This window comes from Tiliqua scincoides, chromosome 2, assembly GCF_035046505.1.
Source record: "Tiliqua scincoides isolate rTilSci1 chromosome 2, rTilSci1.hap2, whole genome shotgun sequence".
NCBI classification, from domain to species: Eukaryota; Metazoa; Chordata; class Lepidosauria; order Squamata; family Scincidae; genus Tiliqua; species Tiliqua scincoides.
Genome location: NC_089822.1, coordinates 50,501,480 through 50,516,305, shown reverse-complemented (window position 1 = coordinate 50,516,305; position 14,826 = coordinate 50,501,480). Strand labels below are relative to the sequence as shown.

Genomic DNA, 14,826 nt, shown 5'->3' with positions numbered 1-14,826 from the left:
GTATGCTGATGCAGTCAGCTGCACCTGTTGCAGGTGGGAGCCATGTGACCTGGGGAGTTGTGTGCAGAGGCTATGGTGGAGTGGTGCAATGAACCACGGGACAGCCAATCAGAGTGGGTCACAAGACTGTCTTGTGACTATGAGGTCGCCCTATTCTGATTGGCTGGCCCCGGTATATATGGGGGCAAGAGCAGACACCAGATATGGGTTGCTGTGGTGGAGTTTCTGCGTGTTGTGCTGCTGGTTTGTTTTGTGACTTGGACTGCTTATCGTGACTGTGCCTCTCTGTAACCCTGATTCCTGGACTGTTTGACTGACTACTCTTCTGCCTGCTGCTTTACCAATACATGCTTCTGCAACAAACAAGCCTGTGTCTGCTCCTTTGGCTCTGTTTGGGATCGCCTGCTTCTTGTGCTGTCTTCCTACGCTCCTGTGCCACTCTGCTATCGGGAAAGCAAGGGTTATCCTCCCCTGCTGCCCTGATAGTTTGTATGATTTCACACATTTCCTGACTGCAATAGATCTCTGTCTACAATTGCAGTAACTGCTGGGTGGGTGGAGGCTTGCACTTCCTCTTTTTAAAAGGATAAAGTTTCCAGTTATTTTTACAAGCAGGAGTGACAGCTCACAAATATCAGATTATTCAGGGACAGTTGATATAACTTTAGGGAAAGTCAGGCATAATTTGTTTCCCTTCATTCTTTCCAAAGCTTATACAGGTGGTCCCCGAGTTATGGACATCCAACTTATGGAAGTCCCAATTTAAGGACAGTCTCACTAACACTTTCATGTAGACCAGGGGTGCCCAAACCTGACCCAGGGGCCACTTGCAGCCCTTGAGACCTCCCAATCCATCCCGCGGGGAGCTTCCAGTCCCCAATGAGCCTCTGGCCCTCCAGAGACTTGCTGGAGCCCATGCTGACCCGAAGCAACTGCTCTCAGCGTGAGGGCAACTGTTTGACCTCTTGCATGAGCTGTGGGATGAGGGTTCCCTCCACTACTTCCTGTTTCATGTCTGTGATGCAGCAGCAGTGAAGGAAAGGCTGGCCTTGCTTAGTGCAAGGCCTTTTATAGGCCTTGAGCTACTGCAAGACCTTCATTCATTCATATGAGTTCCATCTCCAATATAGTCATTTGTGTAAATTTATGTAAATTTATTCAAATTTGAAATGTAAATTAATTCTTTTTTTCTGGCCCTTGACACAGAGAGATGATGTGGCCCTCCTGTCAAAAGGTTTGGTCACCCCTGTTGCAGAAGGTGTCTTCACAAAAGTACTGAGCTGGCAAGAGCCAGATGAATAGTTGCATTGGCACTTTCATTCAGGTGCAGTCCATCCAACCGTGTGCTTTCATACCTGTGTTATAGCACTGTTCCAACTTCTAGGCAAGGATTTAATTTGGGGACTTGCTACACAAAGCTAGCAGGACCAGTTATTGTTCATCAGCAGTTGTGTGATTTTTTTAATCAAACAATATTGCTGATATTGTGCATCAGCAGTTGTTTGTGTGATAGTTATGGGGCTGGTGTAAATCTGCCAGGCTATGCAACTGCACAATGTATATCAGACCTCAATAATACCATATTGTGATGATGAAAAAGCGATGTATCTAAGCAGACTCCCAGGTTTTGCCATTGCTGGGGTTGCACGTATGGCACCCCCCCTCCCAAAAAAAACACAAGACTAGTATGATCTTAAGGTGTGTAATAATACTCTATGCCAGGGGTCTCCAAACCCTGGCCCGGGGGTCAGATGCGACCCGCAGCAAGCCTCTAACTGGCCCGGGGCCAGCCTCTTGTCCCCCGAAAGCCTCTGGCCCACTCAAACTGTACACGACCAGAGCTCTGCTCTGGTTGTGTCTGGAGCGTGTTTTGGAGGGCCAGAGAGGTTGAATGAATGAGCCCATTCATTAATTTATTCACTCATCTAAGTTCCATCTCTAATTTATTTACATTTTACATTTAATTTTTTTCCTGACCCTCAACACTTGCCAGATATTTGATGCAGCCCTCTTGCCAAAAGTTTGAAGATCCCTGCTCTATGCACTTGTGGTATTGTAAGGGGCAACCTTTTCTATTCAGTTTTCACAGGTGTGCACCACTTAACAATAGGGATATGTTGTCCCATCCCCATAGTTATGTGATTAGGTCATTAAGTGAACTTTCAGTCCAATCTATTGCGTTTGTTGTGTAAACAGACACTTCCTGCCAGGCACTAGCTGGCTGCACAGGCTATTGAGATAAACTGCTTCTTCTTTGCATTAAGAGCCTCTCTGTTGTATAAACAGACACTCGGTTGCAGACTATGGGAGACGTGATTGCCTCATTAAGAGCATCTTTATTATGCTTTGACCACTGTCATATATGCGGACTGTCATTAAGCGAATGGTTGTTAAGTGGCGCACACTTATATTGGTGAATTGAGATTTTGATCAGGAAAGGGCATGGAAGTAGGGACACATAGAGTGTGGGCGCAGTCCTAACCCCTTATGTCACGGAGGCGTCCTCAAAGTAAGGGAATGTATGTTTCCTTACCTCAGAGCTGCATTGCACTTATGTCAGTGCTGGAAAGCACTGACATAAGGGGTTAGGATTATGTCCTGTGTTTGCTACCTCATAGTTATCCACCCTAGACTTTTTTCCTCCGAAGATCCAAAAAGCGTACCAAAATTTCTTGAGCCTTAGCTATCCTCTGCCATATGACTGTTCAACAGGCATTATATATTCTGCTTTCAAAAACTTTTGGCAGTCCTTCACTAAAGATGCTTGAGTTGTCATGGAATAAGGGGACTAGCTCTTCTATGAATTGGTAACAAAGTACAGGAAACAGAATAGGAGTAAATGGGCAGTTTTCAGTGGAATTAAGAAGTAGGTTCTCTCAAGGATCTGTATTGGGATCAATAGTTTTTAAGTTGTTCATAAATGATCTGGAGTTAGAGGTAAACAGTGAGGTGGCCAAGTTGCAAGTGACACCAAACTATTCAGGGTGATTAAAACCAAAGCAGATTGTGAAGGGCTCCAAAAGGATCTCTCAAAACTGGATGAATGAGGACCAAATAACAAATGTGGTTCCTTGTCAATAAATGTAAATGTGATGCACAATTGGGGCAAAAAATCCCAACTTCACATATATACTGGTGATGCCTGAGCTGTTAGTGATAAGCCAGGAAAGAGATCTTGGGGTCCTGGTGAATAGCTCAATGAAAATGTTGACACAGTAGTGCAGCAGTTGCGAAGAAGGCAAATTCCATTCTGAAAGTCATTACGGGAAAGACCAAGATCAGGAGTGCTAATATTCTCTTTACCCTATACAAATCTGGAGTGAGGTCATGGCTATTAGAGGAATGCTATAGGATTCAGCAGTGAGAACACTAACAGCAAGTGGACAGTAGAGGACTTCCTGTTAGTACTTTCACTGTCACTTACTGTAGTGTTCCTCTAGCAGCTATGAGTCTTGGCTCTCATTGTCTGTTTCCTGTTCCAAAGTGAAAGGAAGTAAAATCTTCATTATGCAAAGCATTTGCTAACAAAGAGTGATGAGTCATGAGCGTGAATGGGGAGGGGGTTGAGAACCATGAATATGGGACCCATGGATACAAGGGGCCTCCTGTACTTCTTCTTCTTAATAATAATAATAATAATTAATAGCAGCAACAACAGGTATTTATATACCACCTTTCTGGCCATTGGATTGCTCCTTTGGCCTTATTCAAGACGGTTTACATGGGCAGTCTTTCTCTAAACCCCCAAAGGAGTTTTTACAATGAACAGATAAGTTCTATCTTTCAAGAACAGACTACATTCCAGGTGGATCTTCCCACAGTCTAGTCACATTATGGCTGCCATCTCCTCCCACACAAAGAGCTTCAGAGCTGCTTCTTTGGCTCTCATCCAAAAGAGCTCTGCTCAGCTTGTCAAGGTCTTGCCACTCCTGGTACTTTTGGCGATCCTGAACAGGTGACCTTCAGATGAATAGACATTCATAGGATTGCCCCTCTTGTCTGACTCCACCCAGCCCCCGTAGAATTGGGTGCAGATCAACCCCTGCCTAACCCTGCACTTCTAACTATTGGTTAGTTAAATTGGTTAAAGTACTTGCTTGCGGCAGCAACATGGGGGGACCAGAAGTGAGGTGCAACACTCTGTGGGACCCCTCTAAGTACCAGGCCCAGAGTGCCCTCCAGTTACCCTCTTCAAGGGATGGGCCTGCTGAGGAATTTTGAGATGCTTCAGAACTTTGTGGAAGTAGTCTTGGAAATACCTTAGCGTACATTAATACCTCATCTAGATTGGAGTTACTGCCTTGCCTTCCATATCTGGTTACAACTTCTAAAATCCTCCTCTACCTTTGATACATTGTTTCCTAGGTTGTGATGTGGAATGTAATTGGCTTTAGGCCAGAGTCTTGCAGCCTGGCCCTAGATTTTAATGTCATTATTGAAGTATGTTATTAAAGTAATTATTAAATAAGTAGGCATTAAAAGTTTGCAAGAATAATTGGCTTTCTTTTATTTTTCAGTCCTATGATAATGGACTTGCCCAAGGAGCAGGACTTGAATCTCATGGTAAGAGCATTTGCATTAGTGTCTGTATTAACCTATTTACAACATCAGCATTTTTTTTGCATTGAAAACTGTATATTCTGAGAAACTTTGTTGTTCACTTTGTCTTCAACCCAAACATTGATAACATTTGGATGTTGCAAATTTTGTTGAAACTTCCTGTCATGCAAGCAATAGCTGTGTTGATCATTCTTCACTGAGAAGGGTGGCTAGTTTTTTTTTTTAGGTTTTTTTTTTGAGCCATCGCATCTTCAGTCATGCTTGCCAGAGTTGTCTGAGCAGTTCTCACTTCCACATAAGTTCTGGAATAACTGTTAGGTTTTCAGACTAAAGAAATCTGAATTAGAGGAAACAAGAGCCTGAAGTTTGTACATGTGGCTAACATGTGGTGGAATGGAGCCAGTCCCTGAAGTGAGGTCAATTTTAAGGAGTATCATGAGGCTCAGTTTTAGTCAGCATAACAATGGCTAGATATTATTCCTGGGTAGAGAGTGAGAAGAGAGAAAAGTTGTACACATACAGTGGGGCAGCGAAGAGTGTGTGATCTTCCCAGTCCTGGAACCCTGCATATTGTTGCATCTGGCTGTACCTAAAGTAACAGTCCTTAAGTAGTGTGGCAGCCAGAAAGAAATTATGACAGTCTGATTTTCTCTGGCCAAAGTGTCCTGTGGAATGGAGCAGTAGTAATAGGGAAATAGTAGTTCTCTTTGCTACTTAATTGCTTTGGTAAATGTTGACTTACCGTGTTTCCCTGAAAATAAGACACTGTCTTATATTTTTTTTGGCTCAAAAAAACACTAGGTCTTATTTTTGGGGTAGGTCTTTTTTTTTTAATGTGCAACAATCCACAATCATTCAAGTGCAAAAATATACCGTACAAAAATATCCCCTCAGCATCCAGGAGGATGCCTGCCTGCCTGTCTACTCAGAAGTCAGTCCCTTTATAGTTAATGGGACTTACTCCTGGAAGGTGTGGAGAGCTTCAGAGCTCGGTAGGCAGGGTTGCCTCGCTTGCTGCTTCCCACCTCAGCTCCTCCTCAGTGTCTTCTGCCCAAGGCAGCACAGCAGACGCTTTCTAGGTGGTGCGTGGGAGTGCAGCGTTCCCAGTTATGTTGTCCACCCGCCCTGCCCGAGGACCCCTCCTGCCCCCCCTTCCTGGCCCTGATCACAACTAGGTCTTATTTTCGGGTAGGTCTTATATTTCAGCAATTCTCAAAAAACACACTAGGTCTTATTTTCAGGGTAGGTCTTATTTTGGGGGAAACATGGTATATTGTTCTATGATCTGTGATAACCAGATCAGTCATCAGTGCAATTAACAACTGGCTAGCAAACAAGTAGTAATATGTTTGAGAAGCTTGCTGCTTGGAAATTATATTTTGTGTTACCCAACAATGTATGTTTTTTTAAATCCCCATTTGGAACTCTCTGTGTGATCAAATGAATTTATAAGCAATAATAATAAATAATAATAATAACTTTATTTTCACCCTGCCTTTCTCCCCAAAGGGACTCAAGGCGGCTTACAACAGGTTAAAACAGATTAAAAACATAATTTAAAAAACAGATAAAAGCATATAACACATATCATAAAAACAGTAGTCAGATAAAAGGTAATTGGGTAAAAAGAGCATAGAGCAGCAAATCATAAAAGAATCAGGCCTGTAACCAAGTATTTAAAAAATATTAAAAGGTGTTGAAAAGATGTTTAAAAGGCTGAGAACTCAGAAGGCTTGTTTAAACAGAAGGGTCTTCAGGCCTTGCCGAAAAGTCTCAAGAGAGGGAGCCATTCTTAAGTCAAGGGGAAGGGAATTCCATAGCGTTGGTGCCACTACTGAGAAGGCCCTATTTCTTGCTGCCGCCCCACGTACCTCCCTAGGCGTCCAGGGAGGTCCATTACAGGTCCAGCCTTGTTATACATGGATTTTTTGACTCAACATGAATGGCCACTGCAAATGAGAAGGAATGTGCTGATCCCTGGAGAAGGGGAAAAATGCACCCCTTTAAAATCAGTTTAGAAAACTGAACAGTCTTTTAACAATAACCTCCTTAATATATGAGAGAGGGGAGGCAGCTGGCTGACAATCCATCAGTCCTTCTCTCTCCAGCGTACCCCACACTTCCCCCTGAGCACATGAAAGAAAGGTGATCACTTTGCATTGGTGAAGAGAAGGGCGGAGTGAAGCACCTTTGTAAGCACTTGGAGGAGGACTGATTGATGGATTATCTTCTTAATGTCTCTTATCTTACATCACAAAGGTCATCAAGGCTGTTTTTAAATCACTGGAGCAAAGAAACTTTGTTTTTTAAATTGATTTGCTCTAGTGCTTTTTTTGCCATCCACATGAGTGCTTGGAATGGAACCCTTGCAAATAATGAGGCTCAACCTGTATTGCAAACTTGAGATTAACCTGTATTTTCATTGCTAACTGAGTGCATCATTGCAAAATATAGTAAGGAAACTCTTTCTCACCTTATAGGTGGCTCCACTTTTTGTGGTATTGCATCACTGTGCCTGATGGGTAAACTCGAGGAAGTTTTTTCAGAGAAAGAACTGGACAGAATAAGGAGATGGTGCATCATGAGGCAACAGAATGGCTATCATGGCCGACCCAACAAACCTGTAGATACTTGCTATTCATTTTGGGTGGGAGCTACTCTTAAGGTAATATGAAAGTAAAAGTAGAATTTTTGCTATTCATAGTATACTTATTGGCTCTTTTTCATACTTAAATGTACACAGACTTATAATCTTTTGACATTTAATATCAAATTTTATATTTTCTTTCCTACTGTTACCTCTAGTAATACATTTGTCAGGATATTAAAACTTACTAGATACTGTTCTTTATTGCTGATTCAAGTGAAAATTGACACTGCTTCTGTGATATTTAAATTGATTGACTTTTTTCTTTCAGCTTCTGAAAATATTCCAGTACACAAACTACGAAAAGAATAGAAATTACATCTTATCAACTCAAGACCGCCTTGTTGGTGGATTTGCTAAATGGCCAGACAGTCATCCAGGTAAACCTATGACTTATGGGGATTGTTTGTTGGGAGGGATGGGAGAGAAGATTGTCGGAGGAGGGGATGCAAGACTTATTTAAATGCTTACATGAAGAAAGAAAGTAATTTATACTTTTGATGAGGAATAAAAGGAAAGTTACAGTACAACACTAATCAGTACAAATATGTTTGAATAACTACTTAATCTATGGTTTTTGTTATCAGATAGCACAGTATTCATATGACTATTGGTTAGATGCCAAACAATAGATTTAAAGTACTAATGTATTTCATCCAGTGGACTGAGTGAAAGTGCTGTGTATCTGAGCTATATCTATATAGAAAAAGAAAATTTTTGCTTTACTTTTGTCAAGAAAATTATCTTCAGTATGTTCGTATTTAGATGATAGGCCCATTAACATAGCATCTGCCCAGGTAACTTGGTGAAAATAATACTGAGTCAATTTGTTAAATACGTAGAAGAAAAAGCTTTGCTGAGGAAGAATCAACTATGGTTTCTGCAGAGGGAAGTCCTGGCTCACTAAGCTTTAGTTTCAGAGCGTCACAGAACATTAGCTAGGCGTGGTTCAGCAGACAACATAAACTTAATCTTCCAAAAAGCTTTCGATGCTCACTGAAAGTTCCTTGAGTCATAGGATTGCTCTTCTTATGAGTCACTAATGGGTTAAAAAAAAACAAGGAGTAGAATGCAGAAATGATCATTGTCACACATCTGTATTTGGAATGGTGCTGTTTTGTGTTCTTTAATGATCTTGAATTGTATGAGTAGTGATGTAGCCAAGTTTGTAGATGACCTAAAATTTTTCAGGATGTTGAAAACTCCAAAGACTTACAGAAGGATCTCTTCAATCTGTGTGAAAGGGCAGCAAAACGGCAAATATATGGCTCATTGTAAGCAAGTGTAAAGTGAGGCATGTAAGACCCCCCAAAAATTTATACCTTTGCATAGACACTGAGGTCTGAATCTGATGGTGTCTAACTAGGAAAGTTATTTTTGGATCACAGTGGGTGGCTCTCTGAAAACATCAACTCATTGTCTGATTTGTGGTAATGGGCAAGTCGTATGCCAGGAATTATGAGGAAAGGGGTTGAAAATAAGAAAGACAGCACTGTAATGTGTTTAGTAAATTTAAACAGTGGGTTCTCTTCATCTGTGGCTTTGGAACCCGCATGGGTTCCAAACCCATGGGAGGACCCACAGATAACCTTCCGGAAATGCCTTCCAGCTGCATCCAGGAGGCTTTCTGAGGCCTATAGAGGCTGCATGCTGCTCTGTAGGCATCAGAACACTTCTGGTTGCATCCAGAGATCTGACCGTGGATTTCATTACCCGTGATTTTTTGCATCTGCAGGGCTTCCGGGAATGGATTGTAGCAATTCTGCTTGCTGTGTTTCAATAGTGGTATGGTAGAGCTAAAAAATGGCAGTCAATATCACTAGGAGACTGGACAATCTTCTCCAATGTGGAAAGACTGAGGCATCTGACTTTTTAAATTTAGAAAAATCAGGGTTGGAAGAAATGAGAGGTTTATAAAATATTATGCATGCTGTGGAGATAGGTTTTTTTCCCCCCCTTTCACATAATACTAGAATTCCTAGTCATTCGTGTAATTGACAGTGGATTCCAGGCACCCAAGAATGTGTTTTTCCATAATTGTGAAATTTGCACAAGATGTGGTGATGGCTGCTGCTTAAATGGTTTTAAATTCATAAAGGACAGGTTGATTAATAACTATTAACCATTAATCCTGTTAGCTAATGGATTCTTGTTGTGCAGAGATCGTAAATCTCAAAATACTGACCAATGGGGTGGGAGATTTGTTGCCTTCATACTCCAACTGTGGACTTGGAAGCATCTGGTTAGGTGCTTACAGACATAGGATGCTGGACTGGATAGATCTGTGATCTGATCTGGGAGGAGCTCTTATGGACAATAAAGTCAGTAGATAGCTATCTTGCAAATAATGTTAGATCCTGCTTAATTTTGTAATTGTCAAGAATGATAGGCAAATGGGACTGCATGCTCTGCCAGAAAACTCAATGCAGACATCACAAAAGTTTGAAAGTAGGGTATGAATGGCAGACTCACCTGCCTCTGATTTTGACCTATGTGCATAAACCACCTACGAAGTAGACTAATCAATATTACTACAGGCTGGGTCTCTTAGTCTTTTTTTCCCCCCCAGTACCACTGCTGCCTCCAGGGATGGCAGTTGTTTACAGGTATGGGCAATTTGTCCAACAGTTCGGGCTTTGCTCTGCACCATCCCTCCCCAAACCATGCCTTTTGAAGAGCCAGGCGACTGCACAGCCAACCCCAACTATCTCCAGGTCTATCGAGGTGGGACCAAGCAGGGCAGTGCTATTTGGCAGTGCTCACCTTAGCAGTGGAGCAAAGTACTACCTGTCATGCTGTGAAATATTGCTAGTTGAAAAGCACTGCTGTGGGCACAAGGAGTCTTTTCCTGTTTAATCTTGGTGGAGCATTTGTTTTACTAACTTTAAAAAAGGATATGAAACTGCTCAACTAACAGAAAAAAGTTCAGACAATGTCTTAAAGCTTTATTATGTAAGCCTTGAGATTACTAGGTCTGAAAACAGACTTATCTGCTTTGATTTTAAAGGGGTAAAATAAACGTGTTGTGTTAAATAAAGGAGCTTTATTTAACAGCTCTATTTCCAGTTGTAAAAAACAATTGTATAATTCCTTCAAAAATGTGATTGAAGATGCAGTAGTGTCTTAGATACTATTAGATACTAGTTCTGGGTTCTAAAGGTTTGTTGCGATGACATTATCAGGCAGTTGAGGACTTTGAGGTCTCCTACTTACAGAACTATCCCATTATTTGAATGCTGTACATTAACTGTGTGTTCAGAGTTTGTGACATGCTCAGTTTAAAATCTGAGACAAACTGGACAGCCATACATGTAGGGAGAGTTGCTACAATTCAGTTCTAAAAATATGATATGAATGCCTGTGTTGGTATCTCCTGCTGTAGAAGAACATTCTGCCAGCTCCAGCTAGCATCTTTTCCAGACTTCTGCTATTCTACAGGAAGGTAGGCTAGAATCTACCACTGCTAGAGATTACTTTCTGAATAAGTTCATTTAACTAGGTAGTTGTTGTAACTAGAACAGTGGAATAGGTAGCTGCAGTTTTCTATTTCAGTTACAGCTTTCTGCTGTCACACTTCTGTACTGTACATTATGCACCTGCAGGGGCTGACTGAGGAGAGCGTCTTTCCTCAGTGTGGAACCTTCCATCACTTTTTTTGGATTAAGATGTAGGGCCAGAGATAATAATTTCTCAGAGGTTTTTGTGCTTACTAATTGTTAAGCATTAACTACTTGTAAAATTGTCTTGCTAAGTTGAGTGAGGCATAGTAAATCTTTTTTGTTTGTGGAACTAGTTGAGATTGTGCCTAGAATGCTTTAATCATTTAAGTAGTCGTTTTCTAGCAGTCTGAGGCATGTGGGAAGGAAGAGATGAATCATCACAGTTGAGGACTTGGCTATTGTCTTTCAGGCCATTGGTTAGGCCTTAATCACATTCAAGAGTGCAGAGCTGTGGAACGATAGCCCTGTTTGGAGGTTTGTTCTTTGTAGAGTGAATATGTGGTCAGTAGGACATGCTGGAAAGTCCCAGAGCCTGTGCACTTCAGAGCCCCACCTACATGGACACAACAGTGGCACAGAAAAAGACTATACCTGTGGAGAGATTTTCCCCTTGATTGTGGATGCTTGTCCCTTCACAGAAGATGGAATAGTGCTGAGCTGGCAGGAACCAGCTGTTTTGACCTGTGTAAGTTCCAACTTCCGGACAAACCTCCGGAATGGAACCAGAATGTGATAGAGACTTTGTGAAGATAAACCTTGTCAAATAATAGGGTCAAGTTTCCTGATATTTGCATCATGCCTTATAGCCAGTAATCTAACCTGTCGGATTGCATATTGAATACCATGACTGAATAGCATCCTAGATAGCATCTTAAATAGGTGCCTTCACTCTTGCGAATTGTTTGGCTGCAGAAATCTGGATCTGTTGAAACCCATGTGTATTAATGAGAAGATATAAAGAGGGGCACATACTACTGACAGTGAGTACTCTGAAGTGTCTGGCATTTGTACTGGTGTAGACATGCTGTTTTAATTTAATCTTTGTGAAGCTATACACAGAGTGCTGTACACAGAGTGCTGTGTGCTGTACACATGCACACATATTAGACATTGGTTTGCAAGGGAGACTTTGAACATTTTTGGCGTATTTGTAAGATACCTCAGTAGGCTTTCTTCCCCCTTGGAATGAGCAGTCCTTGGCTGACCCTCTTTTTGTTGGGTCAGTCAAAACAAACTTTGTATGCCAAATCTTTGTTCTGCCTGCACAGTAATGAGGGCTAATGGGGGAGGGGGGGTTGGCTTTCAATCAGTAAGATTGAAAGAAATTCATTTGGCTTGAGTAAATGAGAGATACTTGAAAAATATTTTGGCTGCAAATTTGTGTTTAAACTGAAATGGCCTTGGAGTTTGAGTAAGATTGAGAGATAGACACTTCAATTAGGATCTAATCTTGCTGGTTTGGGAAGTATGCCAGCAGACACTGTACAGGTAGAAATAACCAATCATTGGCACATCTGTGTAGGGACACATGTTCAGTGGCGTCATTAGGTTTTGCATCACCCAGTGTGGGAGACCAGCGTGTCACCCCCATGACGGACCTCCTCCCATGCAATGGGCACGGCAGTGACACAGGTGGTGGGCATGGTGATGTGCCATTGCCTCGCCCCTGCTGGTTTTTTGGCTATACTTTTTGATAGAACTAAGATATTTCAATGCAGTTTTCTTCACTGCATACTGCTGTAAATTACGCATTGAATGGTATATAACATGATGGTATTATTCCTACAAACCTTGATTTTTTGTCTTTGTCACTAGTGCACATCACCCCTCCAAGAATGTCACCTTACAAATAACTTATTTATTCCATTCTATGTCATAACATCTCATTGGCTCTTAGAACAATCAGTCTCATTGGTCTGTTTTGAATTAAGGACCCCGAATTTAGCTGTTGTGGTCACTAGTGGTGTCACTTCCCCGTGCGCATCACCCAGTGCAACCCACACCTCCCTAGCGACACCACTGGACATGTTCACATGCATATACACAAACATGCACACACTGTCAGTGTACTCTTCTAGATCCCTTCATTCATTTGTGGGGTGTTTCCATACATGAGTGCTATGAGGTGTGTCCCTGAAGAGACTTGTTTGGTTTTTGGAGATAAGAACATAAGAACAGTCCCACTGGCTCAGACCAAAGGCCCATCCAGTCCAGCTTCCTGTATCTCACAGCGGCCCACTAAATGCCCCAGGAAGATGTGTAGTGATTTTGGAGTTATGTGAGCAGTGTACATGCTAGCTTCAGGAGTGCAATATGGGCATGGGGGCAGAATCCAAGAAGATATTTTCCAAGTCTTTCAAGTCATTATATCTAATCAGTAAATAAATCAGTAAATAGCTATGAAATGTTTTTTTAATTGTCTCCTTGTACTACTCTCCCTCCATCTTACCCCAGGTCAAAGTATAGTTGTGCAGGTTATGCGAGTTAAGCATTCTGACAGTAAGAATGTTACTAAATGTAGTAGAGGGTGTAGTTCTCCCAGGTAGGTACCCTATTAAAATGATCTTCTAAATTAGATTCAGAAGTCACCCTGAAAATTTGTCATTGGATTTAGTTGCTTCTGGTATCACTTGTGCTGTTTGCTAAATGGTATTTATAGAAAAAAATTGTGTTGCTCTAAAAAAAAAAAATTGAACTGTTTTTAAAATTGTCTCTCATTGCTGAAATACTCCATGCTTTGTAAGATAAAGGCTAAGATGAAAAAGCATATCTAATGTGATGTGCAAGAATAATATGGATGTCGTTTTGCTCCAGTAGAGGGAGGGGGGGTATCTTTTTGCCTGCATCAAGGTCATAATATTAGAATACAGTATAGGAAAAAAAATTGTCATGATATACAAGCTTTTAATGATCACAAGCCTATTTTGTCCTAAAATTTCAGAAGCACTTTACCAGGGAATTGCATGGACTTGCATTGTGCTTGACCCACTGTTGGTTCCCTGTCTCCCTTTCACTTACATGTGTTATCACCTGTAAATTGTAACTAATGGTTGACATTAGTATCATGTGATGAGGTTGCAATTACTGCTGACTTCCAGTGAGAAAATCATTATGTTGGAGAAATGACCTAGAAACAATTGGTTACAACTGTGTAGAATACACATTTGCTAACATTGGTTTCTCCTTCCAGATGCTCTGCATGCATACTTTGGGATCTGTGGCCTGTCTTTAATGGATGAGCCTGGCATTCGCAAGGTTCAGCCTGCCCTGAATGTAAGCACAAGAACCTCAGAGCGCCTTCAGCACCTTCATCAACTCTGGGCAACCAAGGACTCCAAACAGTGTTCAGATGATTTGCAGAATGCCACATGACTGATTTGGACTCCAGTTGAGCTTGATAGCATAATTGTAGCCCAAGGTTAAAAGCCATGTATAACCAATGTGCTCTTTTTAAGTACTGGAACCATACAATCAAATTGATGTGACTGGCATCGTTTTGACAGCAAATGGCCTTTAGCCAATTATTCTGGACTGGAATTAAAAAGAAAATAGCTTGCCTACAGATGCTGTAACACCCAGTTTTGAAGAATCCCTTCAAGGCAAAATTAATTATTAGTTCTTTTGTGTTACGTTAAGCAGTGCAATGGCAAAGTGTAATAATAATAATGAAAAAGAACTTCAAAATGTATTGACATATTTTCATACTTAATCCTTTGAGTTTAATTATGTTTATTTGACACATCCTTCATATAAAATCTTATAAACTAAGTCTTGGTTGGTAAAGGGTATCCTTTTAAGGTAGATGACAATTATATAAACTTTGTAAAAAGAAATAGAAGAATAAAAATTATTTTATTCATTATATTCTGGACCCAGTGTGTTGTGTTATTTCTGTGTAAGCACTTAACTGCCACACTTAAGAATTTTAGATAACAATATTGTCTGAATTTTAATGATATTTTAAGACATCTACAGCTGAATAGAAAAGGAAGTACAGTAACAGGCTGCTGTTGGTGTTCTTTGGATTTGTCTAATATGGTAATTACCACAACTTGCCACAGAAAATTACAGAAAGGGATGGTGCAGCCGGTACTGTGTGATCTGCTCTTGCTTTTCACT

General features: G+C 41.1%; 1 protein-coding gene across 2 annotated transcripts in view; it reads left to right on the top strand.

Moving 5' to 3' along the window:
- The window catches only part of PGGT1B (protein geranylgeranyltransferase type I subunit beta), a 38,219-nt gene extending 23,650 nt beyond the window's left edge, over positions 1–14,569 (top strand). The window contains exons 6-10 of one of the 2 annotated variants that reach the window (XR_010793827.1): positions 4,518–4,563; positions 7,041–7,225; positions 7,479–7,587; positions 11,620–11,687; positions 13,898–13,988. Coding sequence is in view for 1 of the 2 variants with exons in the window: in XM_066616144.1 (XP_066472241.1) it covers positions 4,518–4,563; positions 7,041–7,225; positions 7,479–7,587; positions 13,898–14,079 (522 nt within the window). In the remaining variant the exon portion in view is untranslated. Of the gene's footprint in view, positions 1–4,517; positions 4,564–7,040; positions 7,226–7,478; positions 7,588–11,619; positions 11,688–13,897 lie in introns of both variants that reach the window. The other variant, XM_066616144.1, reaches the window with a different exon arrangement.
- Positions 14,570–14,826: the final 257 nt, after the last annotated feature.